The 15,244-nt window shown below is 30.7% G+C and overlaps 3 protein-coding genes across 3 annotated transcripts in view; 2 read left to right on the forward strand and 1 right to left on the reverse strand.

Moving 5' to 3' along the window:
- Positions 1-3,955, forward strand: part of HELRODRAFT_159191 (hypothetical protein) — a gene marked incomplete at both ends in the record, with an annotated part of 5,327 nt that extends 1,372 nt beyond the window's left edge. Inside the window, 5 exons of the mRNA XM_009011093.1 lie at positions 201-932; positions 2,257-3,206; positions 3,458-3,614; positions 3,688-3,830; positions 3,932-3,955. Coding sequence (XP_009009341.1) covers positions 201-932; positions 2,257-3,206; positions 3,458-3,614; positions 3,688-3,830; positions 3,932-3,955 — 2,006 coding nt within the window. The remainder of the gene's footprint in view (positions 1-200; positions 933-2,256; positions 3,207-3,457; positions 3,615-3,687; positions 3,831-3,931) is intronic.
- A 5,722-nt stretch (positions 3,956-9,677) lies between these two features.
- Positions 9,678-11,048, reverse strand: HELRODRAFT_151325 (hypothetical protein; the record flags this gene model as incomplete). The annotated part of the gene is made up of 4 exons (XM_009011094.1): positions 9,678-9,792; positions 9,846-10,037; positions 10,103-10,356; positions 10,968-11,048. Coding segments are annotated over 4 exons (642 nt in total), but the record flags the coding sequence as incomplete, so codon positions are not given.
- A 2,507-nt stretch (positions 11,049-13,555) lies between these two features.
- On the forward strand, positions 13,556-14,841 carry HELRODRAFT_159193 (hypothetical protein; the record flags this gene model as incomplete). Its single annotated transcript, XM_009011095.1, has 4 exons — positions 13,556-13,637; positions 13,893-14,008; positions 14,434-14,519; positions 14,667-14,841. The coding sequence occupies 4 exons, from the start codon at positions 13,556-13,558 to the stop codon at positions 14,839-14,841; spliced, it is 459 nt and encodes a 152-aa protein (XP_009009343.1).
- Between the last annotated feature and the right edge of the window lie 403 nt (positions 14,842-15,244).

A 15,244-nucleotide genomic window follows, 5' to 3' on the forward strand; every position in this document is an offset into this window, starting at 1 on the left:
ACCACAGTGGGTTAATGAAGACACAAACATTCAATTAATGAGGTGTGGGATTCATACTCTTCAACTGGCCATNTGGGATGGATTAAAAAATGAACGAGTAACAAAAATTCTAGGAAGAATTAGGCAAGTTGTAGTAAAATTACGAACACCAACAATCCGTAGTATTTTATTGAAAATGTATGGAAAAACACAATCTTTAGATACAGTAACAAGATGGGGTTCAACATATGCAATGCTTGATCGTCTTCTGTTTTTCAAAGACTATTGCGAACAAGTTGTAGCTGCTGCAGGAACAAAAGATTTAGAACTTAGCAAAGATGAATGGAATGAAGTAAAAAATATCAGAGATGTTTTGGAGAAACCTAATATCACTACAGTTGCCCTTCAAGCTGCTGATCTTACTCCAGGTATGTTTATGAAGGAGTGGTGTAAACTTGAAAAATGTTTGGAAGAAAATGGAGAATATGTTGCGCTAGGAATTTTATCTTCTATGAGAAAGCGGAAAGAAAAGCTTTTACACAACACACATTTTCTTGCTGGAGTGTATGTTGATGCTAGATACAGAATCTTATTGAATAAATCAGACAAAATCAAAGCCAGAGAAGGTTTGGCTGATATTCAATTGCGATTAAAAAGAAAAAAAGTATTTGATTCAGCAAAAGAGTCAACATCTGTTAATGTGTCCCAGCCAACATGTGATTTAAATTTTATCTCTGAAGATGATGATGATGATTTTGAAAATGAGCTAGATAGAAGAGAAAACACACGCAAAATTTCTATGAAATCACACATTGAAAATGATTGTGAAATACAAAGGCATTTTGAAGAGGACTGTAAAGCTATTGAGGATGTTGGAAGAATAAAGGTGAATGTCTTCGAAGCCATTGCACATTATCCAGATCGAATCAGACAGTCAAGCAGAATAGCTGCAAGTTTGCCAACATCACAAGCCAGCGTTGAAAGATTATTTTCAGCTTTGAAATTAATACTAAGTGATAACAGACAATCGATGAAAGAAGATTTGCTTTCCGCTATTTTGTTTATTAGAATGAATGATTGAATTATTGACTTAACTTGATTATCTTGTGTCTGTATGGTGTATCATTTTTATTTTTAGAACCTGTACTTTCTTAATTTTTTGTATATTTCATCAATTTAACTATACGTTACGAAAGTGGTACTAAAAATCAATCAATTGATTGATTAAAAAAATATTTGAAAAAATTTGTGTTAATTGATTCTAAAACACACTCCCGCCTCGGAGCACGGAGCGGAGCGGAGCAAACTTTTTTTTATGCCGGAGCGGAGCTGGAGCGGAGCAATTCAAAAAAGTGCTTGCTCCAAAGCCCTGTTTTCTAATCCGATTTAGTATCTTTCGGGCTCAGCCGTTTGTTCTAATGACAAGCATCTAGGCTTGTGGAAGATATGCAACAAAATAGTAATAAAATCGCCGCAGTCATTTCTTTTTGCATTTTTGGAGCATGTTTTAAAGAAAAAAGATTTGTAATACGCTCCAAATGTGATAGCAGCAAATGAAACAGCAGCTTCAAATAGAACTGTTTGTAGCTTCAGGTTGACTGATTACCACTCCCAAATCGTTGTTCACTGAAATAGGCGACGTCAATACTTTCTAATTTTGTTTTGCATCTCATTGGTTCAGTCCAGAGGCGTAGCTGGAGGAGGAGGCGGAGAGTACATAAGTATTCGGGCGCCAAAATGAGGCTGACAAAATTTTCACGAGAGTGAAAATTTTATCATAAGCAAAAAAAATTATTTATTTACCGAAAAACTTTACATGTCAAAATAAACGATCGAAATCAAAAATTTTATTGACAATAGCAGTTTCAATTGCAAGCTGTGAGCGATCATTCAGCAAATTGAAGCTTGTTTTATCGTATCTGCGTACATCATTGGGACGAGATCGTCCCAGTGATTTTGCTCTTTTCAGTGTTGAAAGAGAAACATAATTGGAAATGACAGATTTGAATAACATAATTGATCAGTTTGCGACAATGATATATAGAAAAATAAATCTATTGCAACGCAGTAATTTGACGTAGTTAAATTGTTACGTCTTTTTTGGAATAATTTTATAGGTTGGCAATAAAATTGTAAAAAATTGACGTGAAATAAGTTGCTTTTTTAATCTGAAAATAAATAAAAGCCTTCAGACCATCAAATCCGGTACTAATGAAAAAGCTAAATATTTTTTTATTTTTAATTTGAGAACTGAAATTAAAATCTTGTTTATAAAAGTCAAACGTAAAACTTTATTCTTATCAAGGTTGAATTCAGAGAAGCAGTTTTTGTTGAAGAATGCTTTCCTTCTGGGATCATTTTCAGGGTTATCTTTGAGATCTAAAGATGACATCAACACAAAACCGTTTTACAAACAAATTGTCGACTTGATAAAAGTAGGCAAGCTTCAGCAGCATAAAAAAGAATTTAAAGATTCAGAAGACACATACCACAAAGCTTTGGCCCTTATTCATAATCATTCTAAAAGTGTCAACGTTGATGAAACCGAAATAAGTCAAGCAAAATCATATGTGTTAGACTCAATGGCCGATTTAGCATTCGCGGAACAAAAGTTCGACAAAGCCCAACGACTATACCTTGAAACCATGCAAGAATTAATAAATGTACAAAAGTTTGCACCAGACGATGACTCCATTTTAGAAATTTCTCTCAAACTGTCAATGATTTATGTAGTTCAAGGAGAATATGATTTAGCTGAACTTGGTTATAAATACTGTCTTGATATATTAGAAAAAAAGACGAACGGTGAAAATGATGCCGTTAGTATCGATACTTTAGCACTTTATGGAATGTCTTTGGACTCTTACGGGAAATATCTTTTTTATGTTAAAAGATTTTCAGACTCATTATTGTCTTTAAAAAAATCTTTAGCAATCGCCGAAAAGCTTCTTGACCACGAAAATCCACAGTTATCTGTTATGTACAATGACATAGGAGTTCTTTCAATTCATCGAAAGGAACTAGATTTAGCTTTGGAATATTTGGAATTGTCATTAAAAAATGCAAAAGAAGCTCATCTATCAATAATTTATTACAACATAGGAGAAGTTTATTTTCTTCAAAACAATTACGAAATAGCCGCCACAAAATACGAAAACGCACTCAAACATTGTGACAAAAGCTCTATTCCAGAAATAAAAACAAAAATCATGAATGCTAGGTTAAAAGTAAATACCAAACTTAAAAATGACTCAAATTCAAAATTTGTTGAAAAATTATCGGTGGAATAGTTATTTTGTAATTACATTTTATATTTTCAAATTTGACGTTTAGATCATTCTTATGTTTTGTAGCACAATTTTTACAGTAGTTTTTTGCGAATACATTTTCTATTTCCCAATTTGACATGTTGATCATTCCTAGATGTTTTGTAACAAAATTTGTACGGTTATTTTCTTTGTTTACAATTTTTTACCAGTTAGTTTCTGTGATTAAAATTAGCTACGAAGAGTGCTTAATCGGACAGTTAGAATCGCAAAAAAATGTTTATAATTACATAAACGACTCGATAGATTTATGCCATTGGCATCCACATGTTGTCAGAACGTGTCTGAGAACGAAAACGCTTTTAACCGGTACGTATATTGTGTCGAAAATTAGTGATCCTTATTGGCATTTGTTACAAAAAAGACACTTAATTCTTTTTAGTTCAAATATGGACAAAATCTCAAGATGTCCTTCAAAGCTTTTTCTCTGTAATGAGACCATTAGGCGCTGATAACATAAGCTTTGGCACTTTCACAAGCTTAGACAAAAGAGTCGTTACAGGAGATTGCCTGGGAAATCACGAAGTACGAACAATTTTGATTATTTTGTCAAAACAATTGTTTTTTAATTACGACGTGCGTCCGTTAATAATATATGTTAATTTAAAAAATTTAAACACTGACAGATTGTTACAACAAGCAAGATATAAATGCAATATAATGTAAAAAAGGAAAATAATGTTAAAATGAAAAACAAAAAAGTAATACAAATTACAGGAAAAAAACAGGTGAACGAAATGTATAGTTTGGAAGTAGTTATATAGGAACAAAAAATAGATAATTGAAAAGCAAAGTTAATAAGAAACAAAAATAAAAAAAGTATCAAAAAGAGGTAAGCTAATCATGGATATATATCCATGAAGTTAATAGTATGATGATAATAGCTAGCAAAAAATTATGTTAATGAGTGATATTATTGATTTGATTTCAGTTATAGGTTTACACGAGCGTTGAGTATTTATTACACCGGTACAATTTAATATTTATTTTTTAATGAAAGATTGACAAAGCTGTTGTATATCCAACAATGTATATTTACCGCAAAAACTTCGATACTACCGACTGATACCAACACTCAGCTCAGTGCCGTTTTAATCATTAGACAAACAAGGCACGTGCTTTAGGGCCAAAAAGAAGACTAGGGCCACAAAAAGTATTTTGCATTGACTTTAGTTGTAATTATTATTACAAAATTACTTATCATATTTACAGTTTTTAATTTGGAAAATTAAAAAACTCTTCGATACAGTATATTTATTTTTTGGAAGTAAAATAAAATATTGTATTGTAATATATTTTCAGACCACTTATAAAAACACTTGTGTTTTTAATGCTTCGTGTAAGTAAAGTCATAAATATTATAAAAGTCAATAAAGTGTAGCACCTGTTAATGGGCTTAACCGCTTATCTAGGCCCAATGGAATTATATTCTATTGCGAAAGTTTATTTTAACTTATTTGTATCGAAAGTTAACAAAATGCCGTTCATTCGAAATGCAGTGACATCCACAAAAAAGTTTTGTCTTTCAATAAAATATCGGATTAATTTTGTTGGTGTTGCCCTATTGTATTCTTCACATTATGAACTTTACTGGAAGCCACGACAGCATTGACGTTCAGAGATAACAAACCAAATTGCGCGGCCTCAGATGACTGGCAAGACATTATACATAAAATAATTAACGCTCCCAGTTCGATTGGGCGGCATGTGGCCTACTGGTTAAAGTCGCCTGGCGCTGTTTCGCGGTGCGTGCAGTGACCGGGTTTGAATGACAAAAGATCCAGGCCTATCGTCGTTTGGCATGTTATTTAAGAATGCTTTGTCGTTGCTTGCTCTTGTTGGGGTTGCGTTTGATGATGAGAACACCGAACCAGAAGAGCAGTGAGCGGGAGAAGAAAAGAATAGTATTCGTTTGGACAGGCTGGACACGTGTTTCCTCCCTACCGGGGACTCATCAGCAGCCCGAATACCTATCAGAATAGTTATCGCAGTTTCTTATAAAGCCCGCACAAATCAACTCCTTATTTCGTAGTGTTTTATTTATTAGTCTTTTTAATCGCTAGGAGTTTCAATCCGACACTCTGAACCTAGGAAGAATGTAAACAGACATATAACCTTCAACTTTAGTTTAAAGGTAAAATTTGCTGATTAAAGCCGTAAGGCAGTGAATTTCGCACATTTCTAAAAGTTAAAAACATTTTTTAAAATGTCATTAAACCGAACAGAGGAATTATAACCCTATCGCATTCTTTTCCCTTCAAGTTCCATTTGGTAGCGATAACGGCGTTGGCGTTGTACATTTTTTATATTTTATCAAGGAACCTATAGGCTGATGACATTTGTGGACGATTAAGTTAAGACAATGGCGTTATATGTTTATCAATCAATCAATCAATCAATCAATCAATCAATCAATCAATCAATCAATCAATCAATCAATCAATCAATCAATCAATCAATCAATCAGCTTATAAAACGCTATTTCCGCGATGTTCAACAGCGCTCCTCAATGAATTTTGAAAACAGATGGGTCTTGAGATCCGCTCTGAACTTCGCAAGTGATGGAGAAGTAGTCAGAGAAGTAGGTAGAGAGTTCCAGAGAAAAGGACCAGAAAAAGCAAAAGCAGATTTGGCAAGAGTGTTTAACACGAGTTTAGAAGAAGTGAGAATAAGAAGACAATTGTAAACCGGGGCGTTTAGGTTCAATTAATATATCTGATAAATACTTAGGAGATAAATACTTAGGAAATAATTTAGATTGAGACTTACACATGAACGTGCAAATTTTAAAAATTATTCTATATTTTATAGGTAGCCAGTGCAAGCGAACAAGATATGGAGATATATGAGAAAAGAAAGGGACACGAGCAACTAGACGGGCAGCAGAGTTAAAAGCTTTACTTAAAGGATAGAGTATAGAGTCAGGAAGACCATAGTAGAGCGAGTTACAATAATCAATCCTAGATAAGACTAACGAAGTAACAAGAAGGAGAAGAGTATGATCATCAAGAAAAGGCAAAAGTTTTTTTATTCTACGTAGATGAAAGTAAGAACTTCTAGCAACACTATTAATCTGAGAAGAGAGAGACATAGTAGAATCAAAGATAAAACCTAGACTACGAAACTTATGAGAGACATGAAGAGTTTTAGAATCAGGTAAGATAATAGGAGGTTAACGTGAAGTTCTTTTGCTCTACTTCAATTCATACGCTGAAATTCCATGCAAGTTTATCTCAACACAGATGCACTTAAATTTTTTAACCTTTTTTAAATGACATAATATATCAAACTGATAGTTGTATAAAAAAAAAGACTGTTTTCATTTTCTCATTAATAATGTTTTCATTGAAGAAAATAATTCAAAGCATTCTTTAAATTTTCTTATTAACCTTTTTTATAAATAAAAATTCTAAAATATCAGTAATATTTGACTTGCTATTTAAGCTTAATCATTCCAGGGAGCCATATTTAATAAATTGAGTCCCATAAACGAAACCTTTGTGTTATTCACATGGACGTTAAAAAGCCACGCCTGGTCATCACATAGTGAATTAATGTAAGTTTTCATTAAACTGTAAATTTTATACTTATCAAATTTTATACTTACCAAATTTGATGTAAGAAAATCAAACGCGACATAAAAGTTAATAAAGCGTGGAACTGTGGGCCAATTATATTTTGAATATAGCTGCGCCTAATAGCAATGTTAAGTTAAAACAATGGCGTTATATGCTTACTGGTTAACGTGAAGTTCTATTGCTTTACTTCAATTCATACGCTGAAATTCTATGCAAGTTTATCTCAACATACATGCACATTTATTAAATTTTATTTTTAGATTAGCCCATCACGATTAAAATTATCAAATCAATTAATGAAATCAGTTGAGAAATATAAGCGAGTAAAGAAATAAATATCTTAACCGATGTCTGACCTGAACTAATGTTTTGAAATTTACAAATGATTTGACAGAATGACAGTTGTTGGGTATCAGCAAAGCTGCCTAGCTCTTCGAAAAAACACAAGGCTATGTTCACATTCAAGGAGCATCATATCAAATATTTTAATAAAACTTTCTGTTCTTTTGTATTTGCTCGTTCGTTTCAGTCAATAACATTTTGTAGAATATAAATTGATTATGTTGTATAATGTTAATTAATTAATGTAATATATAAGCACACAAACATGTACATATAACACACACACACACACACACACACACACACACATATATATATATATATATATATATATATATTTAGGGTATTTGAGACATTTTCTTCCCACAACATAATCGATTTTTGGACACGTTGAACAAATAGCAAATGATAATGTACGTTTATGTAGTCAATCATACTGAACGATAAGAATATCTCATAAAAAATAATTTTGTGGCTATCGTCAGTGCATCAATTAATATTTTACTTTTGTGAACGTTGCCAGTGATAAATTTAATTCCAATCTTCTAGCTGCTGTGTTTTATTATCTGTAGCATTGATAATATCACAATTTTCCAAAATATGGTCTTCGCATTCGGTTAATGTACAAAATTCAGAGTTACGATTATCTACCACCACGAACTTATCATCCAAAATTTTGTGATCCATTTTTAAGAGGAAATCCCTAAAAAATTATCAAACACAATTTATAACGATCTAATAAAATTCAGCAATTTAGTCTCACAAAAATATTTCCTTTCTTAACAAAGATTATGAAAGTTCATTCTTAATACAGTTAGACCTCCTTATAACGAACTTCTGTACAAGGAAAATCTCAATATAACGAACATTTTTTGTCCCTTGGAATTGTACATAAAAAACTGTTTCTATGGAACGAAAACAATTTCTCTACAACTAACAAAATTTATAAAAGTTAAAAGAAATAAACGACAAACTTAATATAGTATTGGTTGAACTTAGCCAACTGTCAGTTACATTTTTACATTACTGTTTTACATATTATACTTTTTGCCATATACATAAAATGAAGGTACATACATATTATACAATGTTAACTTGCTCTATTATGGTCTTCCAGATTCTACACTCTATCCTTCAAGTAAAGCTTTTAACTCTGCTGCTCGTCTAGTTACTCGTGCCCCTATCTTCTTTCATATATCTAAATATCTTGTTCTCCTGGCTGCCTATAACATATAGAATAATTTTTAAAATTTATACGTTAATGTATCAGTCTCAATCTTAATTATTTTCTAAGTAATTATCAAATATATTAATTGAACCTAAACGTCCCGGATTAGGATCACCTTCTTGTTCTCACTTCTTTTTAACTCGTGTTAAACACTCTTTTGCTAAATCTAAGTTTGCTCTTTTTAGCCCTTTTCTCTGGAACCATCTACCTTCTTCTCTAACTACTTCTCCATCACTTAAGAATTGTGTGGAAACGGATCTCAATATCCATCTGTTTGTAAAATTCATTGCTGTTGAACATAGCGAAAATGGCACTTCACAATTGATTGATTGATTCCTATTTTTTGCAATTACACTATGTATTATTACTTTATCTTATAAAAATAAATTATTAAACGGTTGTTTTTAATAAATACCTGTTCAAATAAAAATGTTTAATTTGCTTCTTGAAGGGTATGATGTCTTCTAAATTAGTCGAAACATATACTTTCTCAAAATTTGAGAAGTAGATATAAAGTTCTCAATCTAAAACTAGAAAAAAAAACAACTGTCTCAACAAAGAACATAGCCAACAAATACGTGTTGTCTCTATTGAAATAAACAATCATATGATAAATTAAATTAAGTACCTTAAACTTGAGAAGTTGTTGTGGAAATACTTTTTTAAATATTTGCATTCAGTTAAATAATCCAAAGAAACATAAACGACATCGTCATCAACATATCCATTTTTGCATTCTGCATAAGTTGGAATATGAAAAACATTTAGTACAATTAGATAAGCAGTTACAAAGGATGTCATTAATTTCATTTTTTGACCCTACCTAATTGATCTGTTTAACCAAATAATTATATAAAGTAAGAAACTTAGATCTCTATAAGTTATAATAAATAAGAAAAAAATGTTTATTAAAAATATGAAAATTACCATTATCTTCATCTGACTTCAGTAACAAATTCACTGTTTGATATATAGTATAACAGATATCATTTTTAATGCTTTCTTCATTTGAAATTGGATTTTCATTTTTTATATGAGGAAAAATTATTTCGCCAACCTTTACATAAATTTCGAAATTGGTTGATATAAATTTAATAAAAATAATTACAATATACCATATTTTTAAACAAATAGCACACCATATTTTTAATAAAAATAACATACCATTTCTAAGTTGCCAGAAATTTTAGGGAGTTTTGCAGGAGAGTTTTCACAAATAAAAATCTTTTTGAATATTGCAATTTGAGTGCAGTAACCAACACTGACATGATTAACAGGAGGAAGACCAACTCCATCATATACAACGTTGTAAGCATATCTTGAAACAATGCCATTACACCTTCAACATGTTCCAACGGTTAAACAATGTTTTATTTGAAAAAAATTAATTACCAATTGGAAAATTCTGCTCTTGTCCATTCAAACTTGTGATCAAAGTGCCGAAACTTTATTCCACTTTTATTAAAGTTGAAACAAATATTGAAATCTGCATTTGGTGTTGAAATCAATACTATATCAGGGTTAATTTCATAAAAAATTACCTTGACAAGTCTGGGCAAGTCATTTTCATTCAAATGTTCTATCCTTCAAATAACATTAATAGAAAAAAAATGATAACTAAGCATTGTATTATTTATCAACCAGCTTACACTTCGGACAAAATGACTGCTTGATTTGAGCTTCGGAGGTGTGACAGATCGGTTTTTAAAAAATCAGCATGAAAAATGTTGATGGTAAGAGGATTGCTCCTTGGTATCAAGTACTGAAAATTCAAAGGCTTAAGTGAGTAAAAATTATCTTCTAGTATCTCCTTATTGCAATCAATTCCAATTATTTGTTCAATTCTGTCCAATTTCTTGACACTTCTTAACAATCTACATTCACCACATCCAAGATCTATAATCTAATTTGTCATTTATAAAAATAATTAGCTAAGTTAAAATAAAATGTTAGGTTATAAAAGCAATTAATTTTTATTGAATCTTAGCAATTAGTAATTCAACAGTAATATTTTACCTTACTACATTTATGAAATTTATAATATACAATTTTTTGGTTTGTAAAATTAAAATACAAAACAGATCAATTAGATAGGAGAAGCACATTTGTGACCTAGATCTAGATTAGATGTGAATGTAAAGAAAATTCAGACTGATATCCTTATCTTATGCACTATGTTATTAGAAACTCACTAATGACATATAAAATTATAAATTCATCATTCATTTCATCCCAGTGATAGTGCAAAGAAGAGGTTTGCACACTGTCACTCACACGCAATCAGTCAGTATGTGTGATGTAATGTAACGTGTAAGACTAAGAGTAAGATAATCTTGCCAAGATTAATTACCTTTACTCACAATGTGATGATTACATAAAATACATTACTTTACTTATTTACTACAGAATCTACTACTACTGTAGTACAGATTATCATTACGATTAATCATTAATTATCATCATCGATTACCATTACTTACAATTACATAAATCACAAATTATTTTAAAACATACCTTAGTAAGATCTTTAAATGATTTAACAATTTCTACAATTTTTTCATTCCTTTGTTTGTATAGAGGCGGCTTAAAACCGATGAAGTCGTCGTCGCCAGCCATCGCGCGAGGTGAATATGAAATGAACCGCTCACCAAAACAAAACAGCCTGGAAGTTAGCGACGGAGAAAGTTAGAAAGTTCCTTAACGCACACGCTACGCTAGCAAGAGGTGTAATCAGTAATTCATATATGTAGAATAAAATGTGTAATTTTTATATATGTATAGAACGTAGTTTGTGTAATCTAACCTATTTCTGTTATTTTTTGAGTTACACATTGGAAGTGAAATGAAGCGTATGATTTGAACGTTGATCCGGAAGCAGTTATGTCATTATACTGTATTTTTACGCTGTAATCGATTATCCGCTGGAGTTTTCCTGTACAAACAGAACAAACCGGCTTAACTTTTTTTAGGTTTAAATGTGGTTCCAAAATTGTGACCACAATTTGGTCATCAACCCTTTTCAAAAAACTTTATTGGCTCCAAATACAATCGCGCATTGATGTTTAAATTACTCCACTGATTTATAAAATTTCATTTCTCATCGTAGACGTCATGAAGTCATCTCCACATTCGTTCTCTTTTCTCAATTTTCTCAATCTCATCATTATACCTATAACATACGACATACAACGTTATAATAAATACAATATCTATTCATTATTATTTTTTATATTAAATAAATACTTAATTAAGTTTCTTAAATCATTATTTTATTTTCCATGCTTGAACCTTCTTACTCCGTTATTTAATTTCCGTTACGATTCCGTTATCATTTTTTATTACTGACTTGCATGTTGTATTCTATGTATATGGTTGTAAGATTTCTGCGATTTTTTAAAGAATAAAATAATAAAAATCTATACTAAAATAAAAATTTGCAAAGCGCGGTTTTCAGAATACAACTACAACCTAAACTTAGAAACATCAAATCTTTGTCGGTAAACTCAAAACTTTCTGTTTGCGTATCCAGTTCCAGGCTCCGAGACCCTCCAAGGTAACTTTGCGTTTGGCGCTCAATAAATCACTATAATAGTGATGTTAATATTTATGTAAGATGTACCAGTCTTAAGATAGCAGGTACGCACTTACCTGTTACCTGAAAGCTAGTACATTGTGAGTTAGGTGGTAACAAATAAATCCTTAACGGTTTACTAAGTGCATTCAGAGCAAAACAAGTATTTATTTTTATTTATATTATTCAAATGTTTATCGACGTTATCACCGTATTTAAACAAGTATTTATTTTTATTTATATTATTCAAATGTTTATCGACGTTATAACCGTACAGCCAAAACAATTAGTTACGCTCTGTTGATGGCTATAATTGTTTACCTGTTGGCTGTTCAAGCAGTCGTTGCCATACCTATTCGTTGAACATTTTAAGTTGCAATATGCATACATTTATTTAAAACAAGCATGCACAAACGCAATTCCTGTATTTGCACAAAGTTATCTTTGCACCACTAGAAATAAAAATAAGTCAAAACGAACATTAAAAATAAATTATTCACAGTATGGTTATTGTTATGTATTTGCATCTGCATCTGTATCCAAGGATTAGTGAAGTGCTTCTATTGAATAACTTCAGAACTTCAATTGCTTCTCTAGTAAATGTCGAAACAAATGATGTTTCAAATTTTTTGAAAACATGTCGGCTTATGTTGTTGAATTTCTTCAAACCTACAGGCGGTATGGTTATGATTAATAGCATACACATATATAAATAAATATATATATATATTTAGTCGGTGTGTGTTTGTGTGATGTGTGGATGTTCTTATATACTTATTTCCGCTATTACACAACTTGTTAAAATTTGGTATCATTATATAGCTGTTAAATCTATTGAAGGCGTATTTTCTGTCGATTAAGATTTTAGCATGAAGAACGTGATTTAACTCATGAGTAACATGTGAATGTATATGGTTAAAATGTTATATGGTTATATGGTTTAAATGTGAATGTATATGGTTAAGTATTTAAATGTGTGTTACCTGAGCACTAAGCGGAATTCGAACAGATTTGTGTAGTATATCATATTTTGCTTGGGTCATTAATTATTTAATTAAATTAAAATAACAGATAGACTTTTAACAAGCACAATTTTTGAAATTGTCATCATGTTTTTGAAGTTTGTCTGTTTTTTAATCGTTTACACCGCGGGGAGTTTGCAGATAGCAAGTAAGGAAATTCCTTCTATGTTACGAAATCCAATCTATCAAAAATTATTACCAAAGTATTTATAAACGCAACAATGGAACGAATTATTTTATCGGAAACTTATTTATACCTCATCTTTAATTTATGAGTTCCAGCTAAATGATCTAATAAACATCACAAAATATGTTTTACCCTTTTTTGTCAAAATTTCATTTTAGCAAATTGACTTAATCTTAATGATAGCGTCCCAACGCTCGTTAATAACAAAGATAAAGTGTAATTGAAATAAACGTTTACAACTCTTATGTAGAGCAGAGTAACTTCTGTCCATATAAGTTTTGATTTACTATGTTATTTGGCATTTTTAAACTTTCAATCAACAATGAACAAATCCATAATTTTTTGTGACATCATCAGCACTAGTTTTTCTGTACTAACTTTTCTTCACATGCATATAGCAAAATGTTGGAAAATTATTTAAGTTAAGCACTAGCGTAAAGGGAAATTAGAAGGATTATTTTTTATTTTTTATGCATGTATAATATAAATTCTTTTTCAATATTTTAACGTACACAGAACTTTAAATAACTTTCTTCTCAATAAAACATTTAATGTTGCAGCTGGCCATGAAAAATTTGTTCTTCTGTCTGTTAACGGCACGATTCTGAACGGCACGCGCACAAAAGTAAAAAATTTTTTATCTCGCATCTGACTGACAGGTCTTAATTTCCACAATTTAATGATAACTTCAGAATCAAGGGCACGTGCAGCAACTGACGGTCAACCTGACAACTTCCGAAAACGAGAACTTCGTCTTGGACATGCATTTAAACATGTAAGAATTTCTTCCTTTTCATGAATGACTTCCTTTCAGTTTGACTAGTTTAGTTTAGTTTCTGATTTTTATGTACGTTTGATAAAAGTAATAACATTTTTGTTAATGCTCACTTTTAGGTTTCTAATGTTAGTTTTTGACATTTATTGGCAATAGATATGTTTATTTTTATGAAAATATACAACATATTGATTACGATGCAACGCAATCAAAAAAATAAAAATTGATAATGACTCAAGACAGTTGATTTCTTCAAAATATGCTGAGAGAGTTGTTGGGGCGTCAAACATCAGTCAAAACCCTTTTAATCATGTGAGTTGTATGTATTTAATCAGTGATTGTCTTCTTTATAAGCGTGTGTATATATTAAAATAAAAAACATGTTATGAAATAACTGAAAGTGTGTCAAACATTAAAAATAAAAGTCGTCGGGTAACTGCTATTACATCGGAGAGGTGAGAGGTTTTCCAGGTTCAAGTGCCAGTCTCACAACGTGTAGAATGAAAATAGAGTTAGTTTTTTAAACTTTAATGTACATTGAGTTTTTTTTTCAATCAGATATAATAAATTCTCTGTTCAAATACCAGTTGCACGTGTTTTATTATTTCAGTCAAGTGAATACACACCTTTTCAATTAAACAACAAAATTTTATCGCAGTGGCTTCTTCATCGTTAACAACAGAACCTACGACATTCACCCAGAACCCAGCTCAAAATATTTAGCAGCAGTTCGAGAAGCAGACGAAAATCACAACACACTTATTTGTGGTTTGTATTTGAAATTTAATGCCATGCTGAGTAACATTTTAACAAAGTATTTTGTTGATCACTGACTAGGCGTGAACGGGGTTAAACAAGCGATCGAACGTTTAGTAAGTACATGATTTTTTAATTAAACAAGGCAAACGATTTTAAACACATTTAAAGAATGATTTTTAATTTTTTAAGTACACACACACACACACACACATACACACACACACACACACACACATGCACAAGCGCAAACACATTAAATAAATAAACTAATTAAAAAAACAAATAAATAAATTATATATAATTTTATATTATAATTTAATATATTTGTATATATATATATATATATATATATATATATATATATATATATATATATATATATATATATATATATATATATATATATATATAATATATATATATATATATATATATATATATATATATATATATATATATATATATATATATATATAT

Source organism: Helobdella robusta (genome assembly GCF_000326865.2).
Source record: "Helobdella robusta unplaced genomic scaffold HELROscaffold_1, whole genome shotgun sequence".
Taxonomy (NCBI): domain Eukaryota; kingdom Metazoa; phylum Annelida; class Clitellata; order Rhynchobdellida; family Glossiphoniidae; genus Helobdella; species Helobdella robusta.